At 42.0% G+C, this 12299-nt stretch overlaps 1 protein-coding gene across 12 annotated transcripts in view; it reads right to left on the reverse strand.

Annotated features, from left to right (window-relative positions):
• Positions 1-12299, reverse strand: part of NRF1 (nuclear respiratory factor 1) — a 146434-nt gene that overhangs the window by 32478 nt on the left and 101657 nt on the right. For 8 of the 12 annotated variants that reach the window (XR_014301479.1, XR_014301480.1, XM_082694032.1 and 5 more), the window contains exons 9-10: positions 9085-9243; positions 6458-6615 (exon numbers count right to left, since the gene is read on the reverse strand). Coding sequence is in view for 9 of the 12 variants with exons in the window: in XM_082694032.1 (XP_082550158.1) it covers positions 6458-6615; positions 9085-9243 (317 nt within the window). In the remaining 3 variants the exon portion in view is untranslated. The remainder of the gene's footprint in view (positions 1-6457; positions 6616-9084; positions 9244-12299) is intronic. The other 4 variants (XR_014301478.1, XM_082694031.1, XM_082694037.1 and 1 more) reach the window with 2 other exon arrangements.

The following is a 12299-nucleotide window of genomic DNA, read 5'->3' on the forward strand; positions in this document are numbered from 1 at the left end:
TAGAAAATGCATCATTATTTTATGTGCCAGCAAGAAAGGAAGGAAAATGCCTGATAACTGTTAAGACTGGAGTATCCACATTTCAGAGATGTTAAAATTTGAAAGAAGCAGAAATTCAGCACCTCTTCTGGGAAAATATCAGCTCCCACTTTGCTACTGAAGGAGCATCAATCATGGGCATGGAGTAGAGGGGGTGTCATCCAGTTCTGTAGAGGTGGGCAAAGTCCTGGGTTTGACACCGAAAAAGCCAATTGATCCAGCTTTTCCCTGAAGCTGTAGGCCCCAACTCTGGCAGGCACCTTACAGTCACGAGCTGTAGGTGCGACTGCGGGGAAGAGGGGCCCTGGACCAGTTAGGGCAGACATGTCCTGACTGTGGGCAAAGCAACACGTACCACACTCAACAGCGACACTTTCATTTAAGGTCAGCAGACAAGTAAAGCAACGGACATAATCACTTCCCTGGGGGGAATGCAAGGATTCTAGGAAGCAGTAAAAGAAACCCAGTGGACAGAAAAGTCCCAATAAGTAGAAAATTCTCTTTCTTACTAATTTGCTTTGCTTTTTAGTTTTGATGTCTCTGCATTCAAAACTTATTTTTTTTCTGCTACTAAAATACATGTAGCTGACGTGTTAGTTTCATTAAATATAAAAGAAACTTAAAAAATGTCATACAGAGATAAGTTATCTCCTTCTACTATTAAACACAATGGCTAATAGTTGGGATCATACCGCAGTTTTATAGGCTGCTTTTTTTCACCTAACACTGTATTTCCTCGTGTAAATGCTCTCTGACATTTATTCAAAATAATAAATGCAAAATTGCCGACACCCCTCCCCCACTTTCCCCTAGTCATTCATCTGTGGTAACTTTTAAGTTCCAGGTTTCCTCTTAGTTCAAATTCATAATTATGTATTTCAAATATATTTGCTTCCTTCATAAATATTTGGGGGTATAATTCAGGCTAAGCAAAAAAAACCTCAATAGTCCTGGAGTGTACATGCAGCCAATGTGCGAGCTAAGATCACCCTCCATGCCTAAATATACTTCTTGGTGATCTGAGGCCTACAGCCAGTCACTGCATATATCTGTAATATGAATTTACAACTAAAAAGGACCTTTGATCTGGAATTGCTACTAAGGTTATTCTTCACATTTTACATGGTAGAGTTTAATTTTAAAGTCCTTCAAAAATCTTTATTAGAGGGCACTTGGGTGGCTCAGCTGGTTGGGCAACTATCTTTGGCTCAGGTCATGATCCTGGGGTCCCGGGATCGAGTCCCACATTGGGCTTCCTGCTGGGTGGGGAGTCTGTTTCTCCCTCTGACCCTCCCACGTCTTGTGTTCTCTCTTTCTCTCACATTCTCTCTCTCTCTCAAAAAAACAAAACAAGGGTGCCTGGGTGGCTCAGTGGGTGAAGCATCTGCCTTCGGCTCAGGTCATGATCTCAGGGTCCTGGGATTGAATCCTGCATGGGGCTCTCTGCTCAGCGGGGAGCCTACTTCCTCCTCTCTCTCTGCCTGCCTCTCCTCCTACTTGTGATTTCTCTGTGTGTGTGTCAAATAAATAAAAAAAAATCTTTATTAGAGATCATAAAATTAGTGACTTCGTGTCTAGATCCTTAATCTTTATATATATATTTTTAAAGAATCTGTTTCTAAGAAAATTTTACAGTACTCAGTTGTCACTGATTCATGACAAAAATATTTCACACTCTGGCCTGTGACATCACGGAGAGCTGAAAAGTCCATTCTTTAAGCTGTGGCAGCGCGGTATTTTAGAGAAGGAAGCTGTAAATGAGAATTGTTTATATGGAAATATGAGCTTTGTTTACAGGTTACCTCAGCAACTACGCCATTCTCCACAATTTTTATCACAATTTGTTTAATCGCATTTCTGTGACCATCAGGTGTCCTGCCCGTTCTGGAGCCCCTGCACACGTGCCTGCAGTGTGGAGTTTCACGGGCGACGGAGGGAGGACAGCCCCACGGACTGGAAGCACACCAGTTCCCAGTCAGACCTATTTTACTACAGTCTGAAGCTCCACATATCTGAAGTCATTTTCTTTAACACCTTTCTAAAATACGTTTGGTAGAAGAAAGGAAGGGAACCAGCCCAAGCCGGTGCAATCCGGGACCAGAGAGGTGTGAGGGGGATAACGAGCTCAGCTCACAGGCTGGTGAGGTTAGTTATTTCATCCCGGGGCAGGGGCCAGAGGCAAAACAGTGATGGAGGGATCCTTCCCATGGGGCAGGAAGAGAGTTCCGTTGGCCAAGAGGCCTTCATTTCCAAATGAACTCTAACCACCAACACTAGATTGCATGGGAGTGAGCCAACTAGACTGCTAGGAAAAGATGTCCTTTACTTACAAGGTGAAGACGGACAAAGAAGTCGCTTAAGCTACTCCCTCACAGGATTTTGACAAAACTAAGTTTCTAAACCAGAGTTGCAAATGCAAAGTTTTCATCAGCTTCTTCTCTGCAAGTGTCCAGCCTTCATCCCCAGGAGAAAGCAGCAGCTGTGGGCCCCTGCCCTCCATCTCCAGAGAGGATTTCTAATCTAGGTCATCCATCCCTATCCATCCCTATCCATCCCTATCCATCCCATTGTACTAGACAAATAAGTACCAGTCCATACATGACAGCCATATTTTATTTTAATAATATCTCTAATTTTAAGTCAATAGTACTTTCATTTAAAAAAAAACAAAAACAAAAACAGTAAACTTTTCTTTAAAGATAAGCTTCACTTCTTTTTTTAAGCCAAATGTCTTCACAGCAAAAGAACAGCAACCCTGAGTTCCCTGAGAAGCGGACTCAAAGTCTTTCCTTCCCCATAGCGCCAAGTCGCAGAAGAATACACAGTAGACACACAAGTAATAATTGTCTCGGTGTTGACAATGCAGTGCAAATTCCTAGTAGGGCAAATGTAGACTCAGTCTATAAATACTTACCATGCATCTGTATATGCAAGGGCTGTGCTGACTTTAGAACAATTTTTTTTTTTTTTTTTTTTAAAAGCAGGCTCCATGCCCAGTGTGGGGACCCTGCAATTAAGAGTTGTGTGCTCTTCTGACTGAGCCAGCCAGGCAACCCAGGGCCATACTGATTTAAATGGACTTAAGAGGGAATATAATCTAGGACAGCTTAACCAACAAACTGAAACTTCAAATTAATTTTTATATCACAACAACCAAAAGATGATTTCATTTCCTTTCCCTCTGGTTGCTCAGCTGAATACTTTAGATTTTTTGAGCTGTCGTGTTCCACAGCTCATTTGTTCATTTTGATTTTCTCCCCCATCTCCTTCCGAAAAGTGCTAATTTATTATGTATTTTGAAAATAATTAAAATTAACTAATTTCCGGATTTTTCCTAATGACCATTTCTCCTTACCCTCTTTGTGTCATTTCTAACGCCAGGATGGGCCAAAGGCTGTTTGAGGCCAGGGCCCTTGTTCTGACTTGCTACACAAAACTCTTTTAACAGCGTTGTTGAAAAACAGGTCTGTCCTGCATCTGTCCTGACCCCCCTTTCCCCTCCAGCAGATGAAGGAGCCCCTCTGCCTTCTTACTCCCCACCTGCCGCACCACGCGGCTTGCCTCGCCCTCCTCGCTCTGCGCCCACATCTGCTGTTTACAGCGCAGCACAGGGGCAGGTGATTATTAAAGGAGCCTGCTTGTTCCATCTGCACCTGAAACAGGCTAGAAGGAAGCAGCTCTACGAAATCGCTTTGTTACCATGGGAACAAAGACCGGATTTCTCAGTGTAGTTTTCACTTCCAGCAACACAATCTGCAGCGAGGCTGGGAGTACTGTCTCATCCCACAAAGAAGCAAACACCAGGGGAGTCTGCGTCTCAAGTCCAAACCTCCTGGCATTAGACATTGGGTGACCTCGCCTGGAACCAGAAAGCCCCCTAGTAGCAGGTGACAGTCTAGTCTTGGCCACCAGGCCTGGTTTCTTCACCCTGAGCAGAGGCTGCAACACACCATCCCCCAACACTCATCGGGGCGCTGAACTCTCTGATTGCAAACAGATTTCAACATCTCTACTCCTCCTCCATGCCACAGTGAACTGCCTTCTCCTTCCTTTGGAGTAAACACTACAGCCACCTCAGCTGCAACTGAGTTTGTTAACAAGCCCTCAGGGGAAACCATTACTCTCCTTGTCCTTACACTGAAGGGAGCCAGAATGTGCCTCATATTTTCCACCATGTACAGGGTTCCCAGGACACTCACACTTCATTGGAATATCCAAGGTGCTGGCTCAGTGAAGTCAAGTTTTGCTGGTCTTTAATGGTGGCCCGTTAGGCTCCATGCCACAGTGAGGGGTTACCAGACCAGAGGGAGGTTTTCACTTTGGCTATGACTTTTAGGCAATTTCTCTGTGTGTCCTCTCTCAAAGGATGGAGTGGGGTTGGGCCAAAGTGCAAGGGGTCAAATAAGACTTTCATGTTACTGAAAAGCCACATGGTTCAATGGGCTAAGAAAAAAGTTTCAATCCCAGGTCACTTGGGGACTCAGTGAGGACCCCTGGGAGCTGTGTGTGTTCCATACCTAATCAACCACACTCTGGCCACATTCCCTTCAAACTCAGTCACTTTATCTTCACTCTCACCACTTTCGTTTCCAAACCTTTAACAAGGCACACCTGGCCTGCCTCTTCTTAACTGGCCTTCTATTTCTAATCTCTTCTCATTGTAAGGAATTCTGAATAGACAAAATTTAAAATGAAATTTAAATGGTAACTCTAATTCCTTTCTTTTTTTAGTAGGGGGAGCAGCGAGAGAGAATCTTAAGCAGGCTCCATGCCTAGTGCGTACCTCCAACCCACAACCCTGAGATCATGACCCGAGTGAAAATTGAGAGCGGGACACCGACTGAACCACCCAAGAGCCCCAGTAGCTCTAATTCTTGAAGTGCTCAGTACAGGCGGGACACCAGATCAGAGTTTTGTATATACTATCTCTGTATTTTTTCAATTCTGTATGATGAAAATTATCCTTATGATGAGGAAACCAAGATCAAATGGCTAAATTTCTCAAGATCAAATGGCTAATAAGTGGCAGTTTAGAATCCAAACCTGAACCTATGTGACCTCAGAACCTTCTCAGCCCCCTACTAAACAGTCACATGGACATCGTTCCTACCTAAGCCTATCAAGGCTTTCTAGTTATCTATCTCAACAAACCTAAATTTTGGGTGGTTTTTTATATTTTGGAGGAGATGGTCCCCTTCCTCTGAATTTCTACAACGTTCAAAGACTGTACTACACAATTCAATAGTGATTATGCTGAGTAATAGTTTTACTATTTTACTAAGTGTTTTACTTAAATCAATCTCCCCAAAGATAAACCATATGACTCTTTGAGGGCAGACATTGTATCTCAGTCCTCCGTATTTAGGACCTTACCCAGTGGAGCAGATAGGTCAGAATTCAGGGATAAATGTGAGGCTAACAGCTGCTGCACATAACGGGGACCACACCCTTACCATATGCCAGGCACTGGTCTAAGGATCTTGCGTGCACTATCTTTCTCAGTTCTCATAATAACCGTATAAGGGAGCTATTGTTACTAGTCGCATTTTACAGAAGAGGAAAGCCTGGGCACTGAGTTCAAGTAACCGATCCAAGGTCAAACAGCTAGTAGGTGACAGAGCTGCAGTGTAAACCCAGGTAGTCTAGCTTCAAGACCCACACTCTTAATTATTAGGTAAAATACCTGGGTCCACTGAAAATAAAATTATGTAGTAATGAAGAAGAAAAAGAATGATACAGGGATGATCTCTTCTATCAACAACCAACAGAAGGAACCAAGCAGGGAATGATATAGTTTGGGAAACTCCCTCTCGCTGGAGTATCCCATTCTGCAGCACCTTTCCTAAACTTAATACCTGAAGAAAAATACTTCAATTATTTTTCCTAAAAATCTAAAACTCAGCTCAAAGTCACTGATAAGCAGGGGAAACAAATTTCCTGAAAAGCCAGTGAAATCAGCTCTCAATCAGCCACAACATGGATTAATGCCTCTAACAAAAAGTTTCTTTTGTAGGCGTGAAAGCATGACTAAAAGCAATCTGTTCTGTAGGGTAAATGGAAAAATCAGTCCTGAAGCTTCTTGCTTTATTATATCCTTTGGTCCCTTGAAAAACCCCAAATACTCAAACCTTGCTGTTTTTGGTCTGATAAAGGGTACAAGATAGGAAACAGCAGAACGGTCAACGGCCCTGCAGCAGCACGCTTGAGCTGGAAGCCAGAAGGCTGGACTAGCTGTGGCGGGGTCGGGTGGGGCAGTAACGGGGTGAGTGAGGCTGATGAGAAGGACAGTACGCTAGGGACTGCGAGTGTTAAGCTCCAAACACCATTTGTGACAGACTGAGGTACAACATCTCTCTTCACAACCCGTAGGTAGGGACAGATTCACCATCCTCATTTACTCCCCCAGCCCTGCCTCCACCTGTTGAGCGCCATGGTGACTGTAGCTCCTTGTTGCATCTCCTGAGAAGCTGCCACCGCGGCCTCTGCCAATGATGCCACCGCCTGGGTGGCCTCTGATGCTTGCGTTGTCTGGATGGTCATCTCACCTCCCTGTAACGTGGCCCAATTTTGTTCCACCTGAGGCAGAAAGGACATGACAGTAAAGAATCAAAGTCACAAAAGGAGTATAATAAACTGCTACGTGCTAGGCCAATCACACACACATTTTTAAATTAACATGACCTACGATGCACAGGACAGGGTTTTTAGTATGCTATCTTTCGTGTCTAAAAAAGGGGATATTAGAATAATCTATTTGGATTTGCTTATATATGTGCAAAGAAATTCCAAAAGGACACAAAAGAAACCACTGAAAATATTTTCCTCCATGTATGGGGGATGAGAGGGGAGTTGTGGGAAGAGGTTGGATAGGAGAGAGAAAGCCAGATTTTCCAATGTGTACTTTTAAATAATTTTTAAATTATCTGAGCCATATCAATGCATTACCTACTCTTTTGAATTCTTTTGATTAGGTAATATATTATTATGGCTCAGATTAAAGTAACTTTGAATAAACCATAACATTCAAAAGTTAGAATTTCTGAACAGACAGTAATTATAATTATAAAAATATTCAAATGATACCAAAGGATATGCAATGCCAGTATTCTCAACCTTTTGTCCAGATGTGACCACTGTTACCTATTTCTTATGTGTCTTTGCAGGGATATTCTCTCTCTATGCAAGTATATTTATACACATACACACTCCCTACATCCCCCCTTTCTAAGACCTTGTAAAAAATAAAAATGGCAGCTTATTCTACGTTATCTCTTTGGCCCTTGCTTGTTTCACCCACAATACATGTCCGAAGTGATTCTATTCCAGAACATATAAAACTGTTTCATTCATTCATGACACATAATGATGGCTGCACATTTGCAGTATATAAGCACACCATGATTTATTTAATCAGCCATCTTTTAATGGGCATTTAAGATGATTCTCGTCTTTTGCTCTTACAAACAGTACTGTGATGAGTATCTTTACATACTATGTTGTATATTTTATGGGAGTCTATTTATGGAATAAATTCCTAGAGGGGGGATTGTATATTAAAGTTATTTTATATTTTAATTTTTTGATGGAAACTGCCAAATTCAGGAAACTTTTTTTTTTTTTAAATGTAGCAAAACCTGCTTTCCTTTTAGTGGAGAGGAATTATGAAGAAACAAAATAAAATATTCAAAAAAAAATTTTATCTGGTGAGAGAACAGACTAGAATTTAGTTCTGTGAGATCAAGGACAGGGGTTATCTTGGCATTGGCATTATTAACATTTGAGGCCAGATGAATCCTTGCTGTAAAGGGGGGAGTAAGGGTGTGTGTGTGGGGGGGGTTGTCCTGTGCATTCTAAGATGTTTAGCAGCACCCCTGGCTTCTGCCCACTCACTAGATGATAACAGGACCCCCCCTAGTCATGACAATTAAAAACATCTCCAGACATTATTAGATGTCCAGGGCAGGGGCTGTACCCTAATTGAGAACCACTGCTTTTAGTATAATGCTCTGCATTTTGAGATTTCTCAGCCCCGGATACCTGTATCTAGCTACTTCAGTCCATTTTGATCAGTAAGTACAGTTGATTAGTTATTCCCCTCAAAAACAAAAAGCAGCAGGGGCAGTGAAATCAGTTTCTATTAAAAATCTGGGTGGTAATAAATCAGTGCACTCAGGTACAGTATCTCCATGGACTGGGGTCTCAGGACATTAGCCGTGCTTGCTGGCGCTCCTGGGGCTCCTGATCACATGGGTCGGGCCCAGAGAGTAGAGAGCTTGTGCTTGCAGGTCAACTTTTTCCCAAAGAAAGTGTCCCAAGCTCAGGAGAGGCAGATATTTAAAGTGCCTCCTGCTTTTCTATTACCATACTGAGACGATGATAGTGCTTCTCAAAATGCTGGTCAAAAGCCTCCCAGAAAATGGGACATTCCTTTGAACTGCCCTAGTACTTGCCCTGAGTCCTCACGGGCAGCGGGCAAGGCCAGCACACCTCCGGAGCCCATCTCTAAGAGGCGGAGACAGCCCATTTCCTCCCCGCAGAGCTGCAAAGTTGCCCATTCAGGAACTCACAAAACTCTGGCTTCCCAAGAGTTAATATCGCTTTGATTTCATTACTCTGGCGAGTGTCACTGCAAATGATGCCACTTTTAATGGCAAGTTACACTGCCAATTTGTAGATGGTCTATGATTCCCCTCGAAACACCAACCAGAGCTGGCCAGGCCCTGTCACCTTCTGCCATTAAACAGTCTTCCTCTTTCCAGATCTGCCCCTCTGTATTTTTGCCCATCCCACTGCAGAGCTGGGCCTGTGCGGCTCTCCCAATACTCAGACTCCGTTGGCAGCAATTTAATGTATACACATTTAGTTACAACTGTATTTGTAGCAAAAATGGTATTAGAAAGTTGCCATATACAGTATACTTTAAGGAAGTTAAATTATATGGCATGAAAGATTAATGGATGGTGGCAAAGGGTAGAGAGGAAGTAGGAAGAAGAAGCAGACGAAGAAATTTCTATTCAGAATAATGGCAGGTGATAAATAAATCACTTGGGTGTTAACATTTCTTTGGAATTTCCTATTCTTCAGTCTCAGTGCTTTAGTTGTATTTGCTTGAGCTCTTGTTGCTCTCCCTTTCCATCTGTTGGGAGCCACTGTGTGGTTATCTATGCCGGATGTCACCATGTCCCAGAGAAAGGGCCCCAAGCCCTAGGAGGGAAAGATATTCAGAGGATGTACAGTTAGCATCAATGCTTTTTTGAGAGACCCACTCCAATGAGGCCCTTCAAACTGTGGTTACTCTATCCCTCTAGCTACAGTGAATCACTGAGGCCCGTCCACACGCTCATGGAGCCACGCACTGCATGTGCTGTTCCCTTGGATGGGAACACAACTCCCACCCTCGCTTCTAGTCTGACCTCAGGGGAACCTGAAGGAGCCTAGACAACTCCTTCCACTCCCCTGTGGTCCGAGGCTCAGGACCTCTCCTGTGTCCCATAGCACCCTGGGCTTGCTTCCTCTGGATCCTTACCTCATTGTCTTTGTGCTATAATGTGTCTTTTCTCTACCACCTACCTGTGTGCTCTCTAAGAGCAAGAGCAGTCTTTATTTTCCTGTGTCTATCAAATCTCAGTAAATGGCACAGGGCTCAGAAAGTGTTTACTGAATGGCAGGATGGAGAGAACATATTCCTTTATTCATGTTTTCCTGCTTGTACTTCAGCCTACTTATATTTCAGGTACACTGATATTCATTAAAAAAACCATCTAGAATAAGTCGTGCTACCATTACATGTGGAATGGTTCAGCTTAAAATTCATGTCTTCAATTCTTGTTTCTTCTTCTTCTAACAGAACCATATTATGATCAGATACTACTCTATTTCAAAATTTGACTTCTGACACTTAAGTGCAATGAATATCACCACTACCAATTGGTGGACTTATCACACGACAGGATAAATTCTCAAACCCATTTGCCTTTTTAAGTACGCCATCAAAACTGAAATTATTTAAATATTTTGAAATCGAGATAGTTTATTTCATATTATTTTAAAATTCTTTCATTGTTCCTTTTTTCTTAAAGTATTTTCCAAGCCCAGTGTGGGGCTTGAACTCATGACCCTGAGATCAAGAGTCGCATGCTCTTCTGACTGAGCCAGTCAAGTGCCCCAAAAGTCTCTCTTCTTTTAAAGTTTGTGTATTCATGTGAGAAATCTCTTCACCCAACATGGGGCCCAAACTCACACCGTGGGCCCCGAACTTGCTGAGTCAGCAAGGCACCCCTATTTCCTTGTTCATTTCTAAATGTCTATATAACTTATAGGGTCTATGTAACTTATAGCATCTTTAATGAGTTTTAAGGTGACTAAAGTTAGAGATTTTTTGTTTCTTTGTAGCTATGGGTAACCCTTGAACAACACAGGTTTGAACTATATGGGTCCCTTTGGGGGGGATTTTTAAAAAAATAAATACAGTGTAGTACTATAAACACTCTTCTCTTCCTTATGTTTTTTAAAATACCATTTTCTTTAGCTTGCTTTATTGTATGAATATAGTGTATAATACATATAACATATAAAACATGTGTTAATTGACTGTGTTATCAGTAAGGTCTCTGATCAATACTAGGCTAAAGTAGTTAAGTTCTAGGGGAATCAAAAAGTTATATGTGAATTTGACTGCAACAGGGGGGTCTGCACCCCTAACTCTCATGTTGTTCAAGGGTCAACTGTGCTTAGATTACTGGGTATTCTCAGGACAGAGAGTACTCAAACAGATTTGGGAGACCATATATTACCAGAAGAGACTGGCCCCCAATGGTCCTTCTAATAAATTTAACTAAATGTAATTAACTGGATGTTGAGGCAGTGTAGTCTAATGGTAAGAGTTCTCACTGGCAAGGTTAGGATAACAAAAGGAACTTCTAAACTTCTAAAAGTAGAGGTATCATTTATTTTTGTAAAGTACTTTCTCTTCCTTGTAAGAAAAGATGGTAAATACAAGGCCATAGGATGTTTTTACTGAATCATCTGATACAATGTTTCATTAACTTGATGTGGTCTTATCTGCCTTAAGCAGTGAGATATTTTGAGTAATTCCAGTTCTTAGGGCTCAAAACTGACATGCTAACAACCATGTCAACATCTAGGAGGAATAAGAAGGCAAATAAATCATGCTACAAAATCTAAAACATTTTGTCACTTTCTGAGATAACCTGTGCTGCTTCTCTTCATATTATTTTTGTCTCATTCTAAGTGCGCAAAGAGTTACGTTTTTTAAAAAAAATCTGTATGAATTTGGGTATTTACCAGCAGGCTATTTCTGTCATTCACCCATTCCTACAATAGAGGACTAAAAATGATGTACTAAAAAATGCCATAGATAAGTCACTGAGATTTTTTAAAAAATTCTTCATATTTTTCTGTGAACTTCTGAATTAACTGACCACTATATATGTGAAGTTATTTAGTAAAATGGGCTTCAAAGAATTCGTCTCTAGGGATATGTTTAAGAAACAAAGAGCTGCTTTCTTTAAATAGTATCAGGAAACACTTGGTAGGTAGATATGGTTGATAACTTTGATTAAGTCAGAGAGTAAAAAGTCTTGTGAATGTACCCACCACTGTCTTTTCTATCTCTTTCATACGTCAAGTTCTAGTGTTGTCTAGTGTCCTCCAGTTCTAGCGTCTGGGGACTGATGAATTTTTCCTTCAACTGATCCATACTCTTACATGATGCTTATATACTTATAAAAGTAAATATCCTCTTGACTGTCACTTTTCTATACTGTAAAACCAACTGCTGTTCCTGCCTCCAAACTTTCTCAGACTCCCTAGCTGGAAACATTCTCTCCTGAAGGCACAGACCACTTTGCAGCATCTACGGCATGGGCCAGAGTCCATCTATGGAGACACTTCTCTCCCCCACACAGTGGAGAGACAGGAGGAGCATCTGGAGAACAGGGTTCCTGTGTACGCCACTCCACACTTCTAACATGTCAGCACAGCACAGCACAACAGGGGCTCACTTCCTATTGGCCGACCGGGGAGCCTCTTCAACTCACTAGCCATGAGAACTTTCTCAGTTCTCTCCCTTTCCAGAGTTGTACACATGAAAGTGACTTTATGGTGTTCTGAGTGGAAATGCCCCATGGTTGTGAACAAGGGTGAGATCATATTTTTAGCTTTATTTCTAATACTGCTTGTTGACATTTGTTAGCTATTTTTCAAGGGCTATGCCACACTGGTACCTTAGGGGAAAAGCC

This window comes from Mustela nivalis (assembly GCF_964662115.1).
Source record: "Mustela nivalis genome assembly, chromosome: 12".
Classification (NCBI taxonomy): Eukaryota; Metazoa; Chordata; class Mammalia; order Carnivora; family Mustelidae; genus Mustela; species Mustela nivalis.